We start from the raw sequence: 12,701 nt of genomic DNA, 5'->3' as shown, positions 1-12,701 counted from the left end.
GATTGTCTCTGGGGCATCTTTACACAGCCTGCACCTGGGGTCTTGCCTGGTGTGATAGACCCCAGCCTCTATGGATCTTGTGCTCAGAGCTTGTTCTTGTGCTGCCATGATTAGTGCCTCTGTGCTGTCTTTCAGTCCAGCTTTGTCCAGCCACTGGTAGGATTTCTGGATATCAGCCACCTCCTCTATCTGCCGGTGGTACATACCGTGCAGGGGGCTGTCCTTCCATGATGGTTCCTCGTCTCCCTCCTCTTTCTTGGGTTTCTGCTGCCTGAGGTATTCACTGAGCACTCGGTCAGTTGGGGCCATCTTCCTAATGTATTCTTGGATGTTCGTTGTCTCATCCTGGACTGTGGTGCTGACACTCACCAGTCCCCGGCCCCCTTCCTTCCGCTTAGCGTACAGCCTCAGGGTGCTGGATTTGGGGTGAAACCCTCCATGCATGGTAAGGAGCTTTCTTGTCTTGATGTCAGTGGCTTCTATCTCCTCCTTTGGCCAGCCTATTACCCCAGCAGGGTACCTGATCATGGGCAGGGCGTACGTGTTGATGGCCCGGATCTTGTTCTTACCATTCAGCTGACTCCTCAGCTGACTCCTCAGGACTTGGTTCCCATTCGCCTGTGGGATCCCCAAGTACTTGTAACTGTCCTCTATGTCTGCAATGTTGCCTTCTGGTAGTTCAATCTCCTCAGTTCTGACTACCTTCCCTCTCTTTGTTACCATCCGACTACACTTCTCCAGTCCGAACGACATTCCAATGTCATTGCTGTATAGCCTGGTAGTGTGGATCAGTGAATCGATGTCTCGTTCACTCTTGGCATACAGCTTGATGTCATCCATGTACAGGAGGTGGCTGACAACTGCTCCGTTCTGTAGTCTGTATCCGTAGCCAGTCTTGTTAATGATCTCACTGAGGGGGTTCAGGCCTATGCAGAACCGCAGTGGGGACAGAGCATCTCCTTGGTAGATCCCGCACTTGATGGTGACTTGTGCTATGGGCTTGGAGTTGGCCTCTAGTGTTGTACGCCACATCCCCATTGAGTTCCTGATGAAGGCTCTTAGGGTCCCATTGATCTTGTACAATTCTAGGCATTCCAGTATCCAGCTGTGGGGCATTGAGTCATAGGCCTTCTTGTAACCAATTCAGGCAGTGCACAGGTTGGTCAGTCTGGTCTTGCAGTCTCGGCTGATTGTTCTGTCTACCAGTAGCTGGTGTTTTGCGCCTCTGGTATTCTTGCCAATTCCTTTCTGTGTCCCGCTCATGTATTGACCCATGTGCCTGTTCATCTTAGCCGATATGATGCCTGACAGGAGCTTCCATGTAGTACTGAGGCAGGTTATTGGTCGGTAGTTGGAGGGGACCGGTCCCTTCTTGGGGTCCTTGGGGATCAGGACCGTCCGGCCTTCAGTTAGCCATTCCGGGTGTCTCTCGTTAACTAGCAGCTGGTTCATTTGTGCTGCCAGACGCTCGTGGAGTGCAGTCAGCTTCTTCAGCCAGTAGGCGTGAACCATGTCGGGCCCTGGTGCTGTCCAACTCTTCATACTGGAGACCCTTTCTTGGATATCTGCCACTGTGATGGTTACTGGACCCTGTTCAGGGAGGTCGCTGTGGTCAGCCCTCAGATCCTCTAGCCACTGAGCATTGCCGTTATGGGTTGCATCCTTCTCCCATATGCTCTTCCAGTATTGCTCCGTCTCCAGCCTTGGTGGTGCTGTTCTCTTATTGTTCCCTTGCCACTGAGAGTACACCTTTGCTGGTTCTGTGGAGAACAGCTGGTTTATTCTCCTGCCTTCTATCTCTCTGGTGTACCTCCTCAAGCGGCTGGCCAAGGCTGTGAGTCTTTGCTTGGCAGTTTCCAAGGCCTCAGGTATGGACAGCTTGCTGTATTTCTTAGGCACCTTATTTGTCGCACCTTTCTGCAACTCCGTTAGTTGGCTAACCTCCCTCCGTGCTACTTTGATCTTGCCCTCTAGCCTCCTTCTCCATGGAAGGTACTGCCCCTTGTCGCTGTTCAACTTGTGAGAGCAGTCCCTTCTTTCGAATGTTGGAACACTGAGCTACTAGTTGTTTCGCCGTCATTGTGGATGTTGGGTATCGAAGAATCCATAGGTCCCTCATCCTATTCATGTAGCCCCTTCCGCCGGGGTTACTTGCATAGTAGCATTCCAACAACGCCCTGTTTTTCGTCTCTTGCCCACCGATGCCTTCTTTTATTTATATATATATATATATATATATATATATATATATATATATATATATATATATATATATATATATATATATATATATATATATATATATATATATATATATATAAAACAATTACAGCAATATGATGCAACAAATAATAATAATAATAATACAACAGCCTCTTGCCATTTTTTGTGTTTCTTTTTATGCCTGACTAACTGATTTCAATTGAAAGCCTGCGTGCGCTAGTACCGCTTGCCACGAGTTCCCAGAATCTTTTGCGGTTTTACCCCTTAATGACGTCACATGTTCAATCTCTATACAACTACAGTGTGGGCCATTTATATGGATACACTGCAATAACATGGGAATGGTTGGTGATATTAAAGAAGCTGTTGTATTATTAACTGCAATAGTCGGTTGCATGACAGCCACGGGAAGCCGACGGGTAAAGAGATCGGTTTTTATCGGATTACGTCGTTGAAGAGAAATTGTTCAAGCCATGTTTCCAAAGTAACAAAGAGCCGGAGCAACACTCTGGAGCAACACTCCAGCTCACATGTTTGTCTGCTCCAAGCATTCCCACAAAGGTCAGTGTTTTGTAGTAGTTAATATGTCATTTTTCATAACATAATTGGTGATATAGGTTACAAGTAAGTCTGGCGCTGAACAGAAATTGTGGCGCTATGCTCCTTTGTTTATTGTGCATAAATAGTGAATTGTCCTGACACAATATTGCGTTTCACTTCTGTTATTACCATGGTACATTGACAAAAACATATACTTTTATTCACAGGATAAACAGCATAAAACATTTTTTTTGTATCACTAATTGCCCAGTATGATTACAGCATACGATATTATTGTCACTGCTACATTTCTGTAATGCGTACCAGAAATTATTACTAATTAATTACCGTTGAGCTCAAAGGTCCTATTAATAAACGGTTAACAAATGTGTATTTATGAAGACGATTTGTGAGACTGGTAAACTTACCTTTGTTCGTACGATGGTCTTTCGTTCTACACGGTGCATTTCAAGGTCCTGTACCCATCCGTTCATGAGTGTATGCACTCACTCTAAGAACCGTATAATTATAAATCTGAGCGTGGTGAAAGTTGGGCAGCACGTTAACGTCTTTTGTCCACTCTGTGTGCTCGTAAGGGTCTAACCCTTTCACTCGTTTGATTTTTTTTCTTGTATCTTTTCTTTAACTTTTCATCAAGTCTGTCTTTGTATGGACCGGCATTGTTCTCCTTCGTTTTGTACATACCTGTTTTGGAGGGCAAAGACAAAGCAAGAAGGTATTGGAACCGGAGAATGAACGTTTTGCGGTGCTGCAAATGCTTGCATTTGATGCATTGCTTGGATTGTTTTGCCACTAGTACCCGGCATGCAATGCTCAAAAGTCACGTCGTCTGTCAAACTCTATAACGTTGCTTCTACTGTGCTTGGCTGCTTGTGAACAGTAGGCTTATGCAATGGCGCCCTCTTGTGTCGCTCCACTTCACCGTCACTCTCTGCAGCTGCCGTCTTCTTAATGAGCTTCTCAACAGCACTGGCTAGGGCGAGTTTTCACTGTAGCTCAGAAATGCCAACACAGGCACGGGTTCTTCAAGACGGGCACTTTGCGGCATTTATTGAATGTCATGAAAGCTACAAACATAGAATACAAAGGCTTTAAGTGCTTCAGTCTGTTAAAAGTAACACTTGTACTTTAACTCTTTAAAGCCGGTTGGAGCTCCGTTTTGCGTAACTACTTTTAAATCCCGGTAGCACTGCAACCACATAAGCTAGCGCAATAATTCTTTTTGCATATGAAACCGGAGGAGTTGTACTTACATCTTATGCCATCAGCTTGTCCTAGGTCACAGTTTCCTTCCACATGTAGCTTTGCAAAAATTGCATAAAAAGCACTTGCAGCAACAAAAGCATAATATTCCAGAAACACGCTTTGCTGATCCCATCAGCTGTTCGTAACACCTCCTACGTCCATCAGCGCGAACTATTGCATGTCCGCCATTACCTGCCCGAAACCGGAAGTGACGTCATTTTGCAGTAGTTGTAGTTTTTTCGCCATCAGGGCCTTATGAGCCTGTACTGGGGTTTTTTTAAAGTTATGTTTGACTTTATTACTTTCTGTGTCGTTTCTGGGATGCTTAGGCCTCATATTGCACTGCTGGAAATGGTTTATTTTGATGCATATGCTATTTTCTTTTTGCAAATTTGCATTATATTGATTTTAGTTTTTCCTGCAGTATATAAAAATTGGTGTATTTCAAAAATAAAACTATGAAGACACTCAAAATAAATTTCCTGTGGTGGGAAACTATTTTATGCAACTTTTTTGTATTTACAGTTTTGAGGGATAAGCCTCTTTAATTTCTCTAACTAGAAATATATGTTAAAAAAACAATTATTTTTTTTGTAATTTATTGCACTTTTTTGCAATTTATGTAATTACTATGCACTTAATGCATACATATTATTAAAATTTGGGCTATAATGGTTGTATTGATGTATATCAACTTGAAATGCTCCCAAAAATGGCACTACAGCAGGTAAAAATATAATATAAGCTCTGGCGGACTTGGTTCTTTGGTAGGTCTTAAAGGGTTAACAAAAAAAAAAATCACCTGTGGCCACCTGTCACTTCGGAGGTCCTAGAACAGTGGTTCTTAACCTGCGTTCGATCAAACCCTAGGGGGTCGGTGAGTCGGTCTCAGGGGTTCGGCAGAACCTCCGCTGTGACATACACGGCCCAGTAAAAAAAAAAATGTATGTCTTGAATTCGAAAAAAATCGTATTGCGTATATGAAACTGGTGTGGTTCAGTACCTCCAAAAAGGTTAAGAACCACTGTCCTAGAAGAATTACTTTACAGTCTTGTGTATTCTAAATTAAAACATAAAATAATTAGAACACCATACATTACAAATTTTCACAATGTTGCAATACAATTGCAAGAAAATACCAGTTAGTAGAGACAAACCAGGCTTCTGTAGGATAGCTCACTGAACTAAGCGTGATTATTAAACGCCTCACAGCCTATATGATCACGCCCAAACCTTGCGATAATAGCAGTGCAACAAAAAGATGTTCTTTGTGTCACGATAAACATGTCTCCTACATAAGATAGAATGCACCTACTGTACATAATATTGTCCAAAGAAATGTACAAGCAAGAACATTTTAACTGCTCGAACCAACTATTAACCTTCTTTATACATAAGCCATTTCCGTGACTCTTAGGCAGTGATATGTAGGGCAGTCAGTGGCTTTTTCCCTTTTAGATTGTTGTAGGCAACTGATTACTTTCTATCTGAGGTTTCACCTTGAAGCTTCATAGGTATTGTTGTCAATGAGGAGCGTAGTAATGTTTATTTGCTCTGTTTCTTTTTGTCAGGGATGTGTGTATATACTTTTTGTGTCCCAGCTGAGTAACAGGAGCAGAAGAGTATGGTGGAGCAGCGGAAGGACAATTTCAGCCATTTGGACTCAGCTCAGCCACTACAGAGGAAACAATGACTTCAACACAAAAGGTGAGAAAAATATCACAGTTACACTGTTATTGAAACAGTGTGCACAGCTGGTTGGTTTTTAAAAACCCGTTAACAGCAGCATTATCTTTTCCATCCAGGGCTCCTCCATATATATATATATATATATATATATATATATATATATATATATATATATATATATATATATATATATATATATATATATATATATATATATATATATATATATATATATATATATATATATATATATATATATATATATATTATATATATATATATATTATATATATATATGGAGGAGCCCTGGATGGAAAAGATAATGCTGCTGTTAACGGGTTTTTAAAAACCAACCGCTGCTCCACCATACTCTTCTGCTCCTGTTACTCAGCATTCACAATCAAAAACCACAGCAGTTACAAGAAAATACAAACATGATATTTTATCAGCACACATTGAAACAACAATATCATCAGTTAAACTCACAATTTTTTATGAGTAAAATATTTTCTCCGCTGATCAATATTTCTTCAATAATGTCATTTTCATTACAACTCCCATTGTAGCACATCATTGTAATGTGATACTATCACCACAAGGTGGTGGAAACACACCAACAATGTGTTTGTTGTCACATTAAATTCCACTAATGGAGGGAGTTTCAGTTTGTTCCATTACTGCATTTCACTCACTGCCTCTGTTTGTATCTCTGTCACTGCAGGACCAACATGAGGCGAAAAGTCAGCGCTCTCAGGAGGCCGACAAACCTCACAGAAGAAAAGGAGAGAAAACATACAGCTGTGATGAGTGTGGGAAGGATTTTACCCGGGCTGGAGAATTAAAAAGACACCAACTCTTCCATAGTGGAGTTAAAGCGTACAGCTGTGACTTGTGTGGCAAGTCTTTTACCCTGGCTCAAAGCTTAAAGACACACAAACTCATCCACAGTGGAGTGAAACCGTACAGCTGTGACTTGTGTGGAAAGTCTTTTACCCTGGCTCAAAACTTAAAAACACACCGACTCATCCACAGTGGAGTTAAAGCATATAGCTGTGACTTGTGTGGAAAGTCTTTTACTCTGGCTGGAGGTCTAAAAAAACACAAAGTCATCCACAGTGAAGTTAAACCTTACAGCTGTGACTTGTGTGGAAAGTCTTTTACTCAGGCTGGAGGTTTAAAAATACACCAACTCATCCACAGTGGAGTTAAACCTTACAGCTGTGAGTTGTGTGGAAAGTCTTTTACCCGGGCTAGATGCTTAAAAACACACAGACTCATCCACAGTGGAGTTAGACCGTACATTTGTGACTTGTGTGGAAAGTCTTTTACTCTGGCTCAAAACTTAAAAACACACCAACTCATCCACAGTGGAGTTAAAGCACACTACTGTCACTTGTGTGGAAAGTCTTTTAATCAAGCCCAAAACTTAAAAACACACCAACTCATCCACAGTGGAGTTAAACCTCACAGGTGTGACTTGTGTGGAAAGTCTTTTGCCCTGGCTGATAGCTTAAAAACACACCAACTCATCCACAGTGGAGTTAAAGCATTCAGCTGCAACTTGTGTGGAAAGTCTTTTACCCATCGTCAAGGCCTAAAATCACACCATATCATCCACAGTGGAGTTAAAGCACACAGCTGTGAGTTGTGTGGTAAGACTTTTGCTCAAAATAGCGACTTACAGAGGCATCTAGTTACCCACTCTGGAATTAAGGCCTACAGCTGCGACTTTTGTGGAAAAAGGTTCAGTGAAAAAAAGTACCGAAATATTCACCTACGGATTCACACTGGAAATGATGTTTGCTGCTGTGATCAGTGTGGGAAACCATTTACAACAGATGCACAGTTACAACAACACATGTTTAGCCACACTGAGGAGAGACCTTACAAATGTGACCTGTGTGAGAAGACTTTTAAAGCTCCACATCACCTGAAAAAACACCAACAGATCCACACCAGAAATTAACTCTACAAGTGCAGTTACTGTGAGATATGTATTTATTTTTATCTTGTAATTGTAACCCGAGTGTTTGGAACAAGTCTGATCAGTAAACTTATGGAATTATACTGAATTAACTGTTTGGAAAAATGAAGAGGCATTTTCACCCAGTAAGCTGAGTGTTATAATGTAAACAGTGAAATGTAATTGGATATTGGCAGAGTTGACTTATACTGTCTTTGCATAGAAGCAGAGTGATAAAGATGGATCCAGTTCTCAGCCCTGTCGTCACTGTGGTGGTGGGAAAGAGTTTCTCTGTGGCTTTTGTGGAAAAACCTCCAATCATCAACGGGACTTTAAACCACATCAACGTAGACACACTGGAGACAAAATGAACTACTGCAAAGAATGTGGGAGAGGCTTCCACACACCAAGTACATTAAAAATGCATGAACTCTTCCACAGCGGGGTCAAAAAGTACATCTGTGACCGGTGAGGGTTATCCTTCACCACTGCACGTGAGCTTAAAGAAAAAGCAATAAGTGAATCCACAAAGAAGAGACACCATACAACTGCAGACACTGTGACAAAAGCTTCTCACAATCAGGTCATCGTAACAAACATGAATGTACACACATGGAAGTGAACTTCAGCTGTGACCCCAAGCTGTACATTAACTGTTTCACTGTTACCAATGTGCATTCACTTCATTATCTGCTCTGTGCAAACATCAGCCTGATCATGCAGGACTGAAATCACTGGATCACAATGAATCTGAAGAGAGAGAAAGATCCTCTTCTGGTTTCAGGGTTGGACTTAAAAACCTTGATCAGGCTCCACAGAGTTCAGATGGAATCTCCTGTAAAGAGTGTCAGCTGATGTCACTCTTGGATCTGATGAGGTAGCTCTGATTTCTGGACCTGCAGTGAATAATCCTGAATGTTACATTTAGGAAGCTGCATGTATAGATAAGAATAAGAAGAACTTTATTTATCCCGAGGGAAATTCTTTTGTCATGTACATGCTCAAAGCAGCAGGAGAGACAGAGGAACAGATGAATAAGATATAAGATATACAATATATACAATAAGAATAGTAGTGTACAGTAATATACCGTAGGATAGTGCAAGACATAGTATCAGATAACTAACGAAGTAATATATATAACTATCCTGGTGAATAAATAACTTAACTATCAGTGCAGGCGATTCTAGAAAGTGACAAAGTATTGTGCAATAGAATAAAGGGAGTAGCAGCGTATGATGGGGGGATGAAACAAATATTCAATAAGGTACTGTTGGGTAATATTACACGGTCTGAAAGGGAACAGAATAACATTGGTAATCGTCTCAGGAAAATTATCTACAGAGTGAGGAAGAGTTATACAGTCTTATTGCCACCGGCACAAAGGATTTACTGTGGCGATCTCTGCATTTCGGGGCAATGAGTCTTTTGCTGTGTTTGCTCTGATGGTCCATCATGGGGGCATGCATGGGGTGGGAGGGGTTGTCCATGATAGAAACAAGCTTTTTTAGCATTCTCCTTTCAGACACCACCTCCAGGTTCTCAAGTCTGACACCCAGGACAGAACTAGCCTTTCTAATCAGTTTGTTCAGCCTTTTGGCATCAGCTGTCTTCACCCCACTTCCCCAGCACACAGCTGCAAAGAACACGACGCTCTCCAACACCGAGTGATAGAACATGGTCAGCATATTCCTACCAACATTGAAGGATCTAAGTCGCCTCAGTAGGAAAAGCAGACTCTGCCCTTTTTTGAAGATAGCATTGGTGTTCTTGGTCCAGTCCAGTTTACAGTCCAAGTGTACCAAGTGTACCAGTACCAGTACCCAGTACCAGTAGTCCTCAACTATCTCCACATCAGCCCCACTGATGGTGACAGGGTTAGGAGGAGGAGCCTGCTTCCTAAAATCCATAATCAGTGCCTTTGTCTTTGTGATGTTAAGTTGTAGGTGGTTTAGCTCACACCACTCGACAAAGCTGTCGACCACACTCCTGTACTCCTCCTCGTGTCCATCCCAGAGCCCACAGTGGTAGAGTCATCTGAGAATTTCTGCAGATGACATGACTGAGACTTGTACCTGAAGTCAGATGTGTAGAGAGTGAAGAGGAAGGGGGATAGGACTGTCCCCTGCGGCGCCCCCGTGCTGCTCAAGATGTTATCTTAGCGGGAGCTCTTCAGTCGGACATGCTGTGGTCGACTTGTTAAATAGTCCGTAATCCAACCAACCACTGGGGCATCCACCTGCATTTCTGTGAGCTTATTCCCCAGCAGTGATGGTCTGATTGTGTTAAAAGCACTGGAGAATTCAAAGAACATGACCCTCACAGTGCTCCCAACAATGTCCAGGTGAGAATAAGCCTGGTCCAGCAGGTAGATGATGGCATCCTCCAAGCCATACGAGGTTGATAAGCAAACTGCAGGGGGTCCGGCCAAGGCTCCACCAGCAGACGCAGATGTTTCAGGATGAGTCTCTCCAGCGTCTTCATGACATGTGAGGTCAGAGCCACTGGCCTGTAGTCACCGAGGGTGGACGGGTTCATCTTTTTAGGGACAGGAACCAGGCAGGATGTCTTCCAGAGTGATGGGACTATGTGCATTTCCAGACTCATGTTGAAGATCCGTTGTAGAACTCCAGACAGCTGGGAAGCACAGCACCTGAGGGCCCTGGGACTGACACCATCAGGGCCAGCAGCTTTGCTGGAGTGGAGTCTGCCCAATTCTCTTTTGATGTCATCTGCTGAGAGGGACAGGGTGAGACAGTCTGAGGGGGCAGGAGAGGGGGGAGGCGAAAGGACAAGATGGGAATAGCTGGGTGTGGAGACAGGAGACGCAGGGCAGTCAAACCTATTGAAGTGCAGATTAAGGTTGTTAGCACTTTTGACGTCCCCATCCATCCCAACACCTCTCTTTTGTCTCAGGTCCGTGATAGTCCGCATTCCATTCCACACCTCCCTGGTGTTGTTTTCCTGCAGTTTGTTTTCCAGCCTCCGTCTGTAGGACTCTTTACCCTCTGCAATCTTGGCTTTCAGCTCCTTCTGCACCAGTTTCAGCTGATCTCTGTCACCATTTCTGAAAGCTCTTTTTTTCTTGTTTAAGGTTGCTTTGATGTTTTTGGTAACCCAGGGTTTATTGTTGGGGAAGCACAGAATGGTTTTTTTGGGGACCACAGTGTCCACACAGAAGTTGATATAATCTGTTACACAGCCTGTCAGATTGTCAATATTGTCCTGATTGGAATCACAAAGAACATCCCAGTCAGTTGACTCAAAGCATCCCTGCAGAGTCTCTTCCGACTCACATGGACAAGGGAGTCGAAAGAGACTTGTGACATTACCAATAAGTTTGATGTGTCACCTGGCCCTCTTCCTATTGAAAAAACAAAAGTTGTATCCAAGATGGCCAACTTCTAAATGGCCACCATGGTCACCACCCATCTTGAGGAGTTTGCCCCCTCACATATACTAATGTGCCACAAACAGGACTTTAATATCACCAACCATTCCCATGTTATTATGGTGTATCCATATAAATGGCCCACCCTGTATATCAAGTTTATGCTTTGTCCTTTGAGGGGGTTTAATTCTCTAAAATGTTATCCCTGTTACATTTTAATCTTTGTTTCCATAGGACACAGTAGTGTTTCGTAGTTGTACTTGTTACTGTATTATTAAAGTTATAGGAATGTCTTCTTCTTTCTTTTTTTATACAAAACTAATATTGTATCAAAATTACAGATATGGATATGGATATCAATTTCTTTTTTTTTTTAACTTTCTTAGTCTTTCCAAATTTTTTCTTCATTCATTTAACCTCGGTTAAATTTAAATCCTTCATTCATATTTAAGTTGTTGCTGTGATAATCCCTTCTCTTAAATCCTTTTCTCCCAAAACTGCAAATAATTTCACAGCAGTCTCTCTCAAAACTTCCAAAATGAACTAAATCTGTCAACCTGCTTTGAAACAACCCCTGCTATGACTTTATGTTCAGAAACAAGAGACGTAAGCTAAACTGGTTTTGGCCTGTACTTCCATGTAATACCAGTTTGTACCAGAAGATGGAGGTGTGAGTCAGTGTAACCTTTCTTTAATTAGGCAAAGAACACATTCTTATTCACAGTGGCAGCACAGAAATGTTGAAACAAAACAGCAGCACAATCTGGACCATTTTAAAGATCACAGGTGACTACTTTTAGTTCATTCAAATTCTATTAAACCTCTATTTTTGGCTCCTCCTTTAACTTTTGAGTATTTACTGTGTCCTTGAAGTCCACATCTTGTTTTGCAGCTGTTTTCTTGTTGATTTGAAGTTTGTATTATGAAATCCTGATAATGTTAAAGCGTTAGTTATATTTGATGAACTCTGTGTAAAGTTTATCTTATTAAACAGTTTGTTGTGAAAAATGAAGAAATGGTCTCACAACAAGTAGTGTGACCCATGATTTCAGATTCAAAGTAATTTAACTGTTTTCAGTTAAATTAACTATCAGTGCTTTACATGTGGAGGTTTATCACAGGAGGAGACTGGGCTTTTGATTTTTTTTTTTTTTTTTTGATTTTTCTCAAAAACATGCTGTGGGCATGAAGTTTTCAGACAGTGTGTTTAAGAGTTATTGTGGTTAACATCTCACACATTCCAATAAATCAGATGTTCCTGCATTGCAACAGTGGTTTGCAGATGTATTCTCCCTCCTCCCTGTCTGCAGGACTCTCATGGAGCACCACTTTGAAACGCGGCCTGGCGTGAAAGTATGTTTATGGCCCTACATGTTGCCTGAGCACAAGAGGTAAATTGTGCAAAAGTAATTGGCTGAAATGGAGAAAATGCTGTTGCCTTAGGAGGAAATGAGGATTTGTTCCTCAGTGTTTGGTCTCCTATGCCTATCTATTTGCCAGCTGATTGGTCCCAGCTGTTGAGAGGGGCTGGTTGTCCTTAAGGTGCTTCCAGGTAATTAAGAAGTGAGCGCATGGTTTTATACAGTACTGTGATGATCAATGTTCCCTGTAATTTTTCATGTGTTGAGC

The 12,701-nt window shown here is 42.0% G+C and overlaps 1 protein-coding gene across 1 annotated transcript in view; it reads left to right on the top strand.

Annotated features, from left to right (window-relative positions):
• Nucleotides 1–9,738, top strand: part of LOC146635098 (uncharacterized) — a 77,816-nt gene extending 68,078 nt beyond the window's left edge. Inside the window, exons 4-8 of the mRNA XM_085350024.1 lie at nt 6,536–7,188; nt 7,357–7,461; nt 9,207–9,361; nt 9,461–9,558; nt 9,637–9,738. Of these exons, the coding sequence (XP_085206150.1) occupies nt 6,536–7,188; nt 7,357–7,461; nt 9,207–9,361; nt 9,461–9,558; nt 9,637–9,738 (1,113 nt within the window). The remainder of the gene's footprint in view (nt 1–6,535; nt 7,189–7,356; nt 7,462–9,206; nt 9,362–9,460; nt 9,559–9,636) is intronic.
• Nucleotides 9,739–12,701: the final 2,963 nt, after the last annotated feature.

This window comes from Diplotaxodon limnothrissa, linkage group LG3, assembly GCF_057381915.1.
Source record: "Diplotaxodon limnothrissa isolate DT_005_m linkage group LG3, D_limnothrissa_male_GT1.1, whole genome shotgun sequence".
Lineage (NCBI taxonomy): Eukaryota > Metazoa > Chordata > Actinopteri > Cichliformes > Cichlidae > Diplotaxodon > Diplotaxodon limnothrissa.
This window is presented reverse-complemented; position numbering and strand designations above follow the sequence as displayed.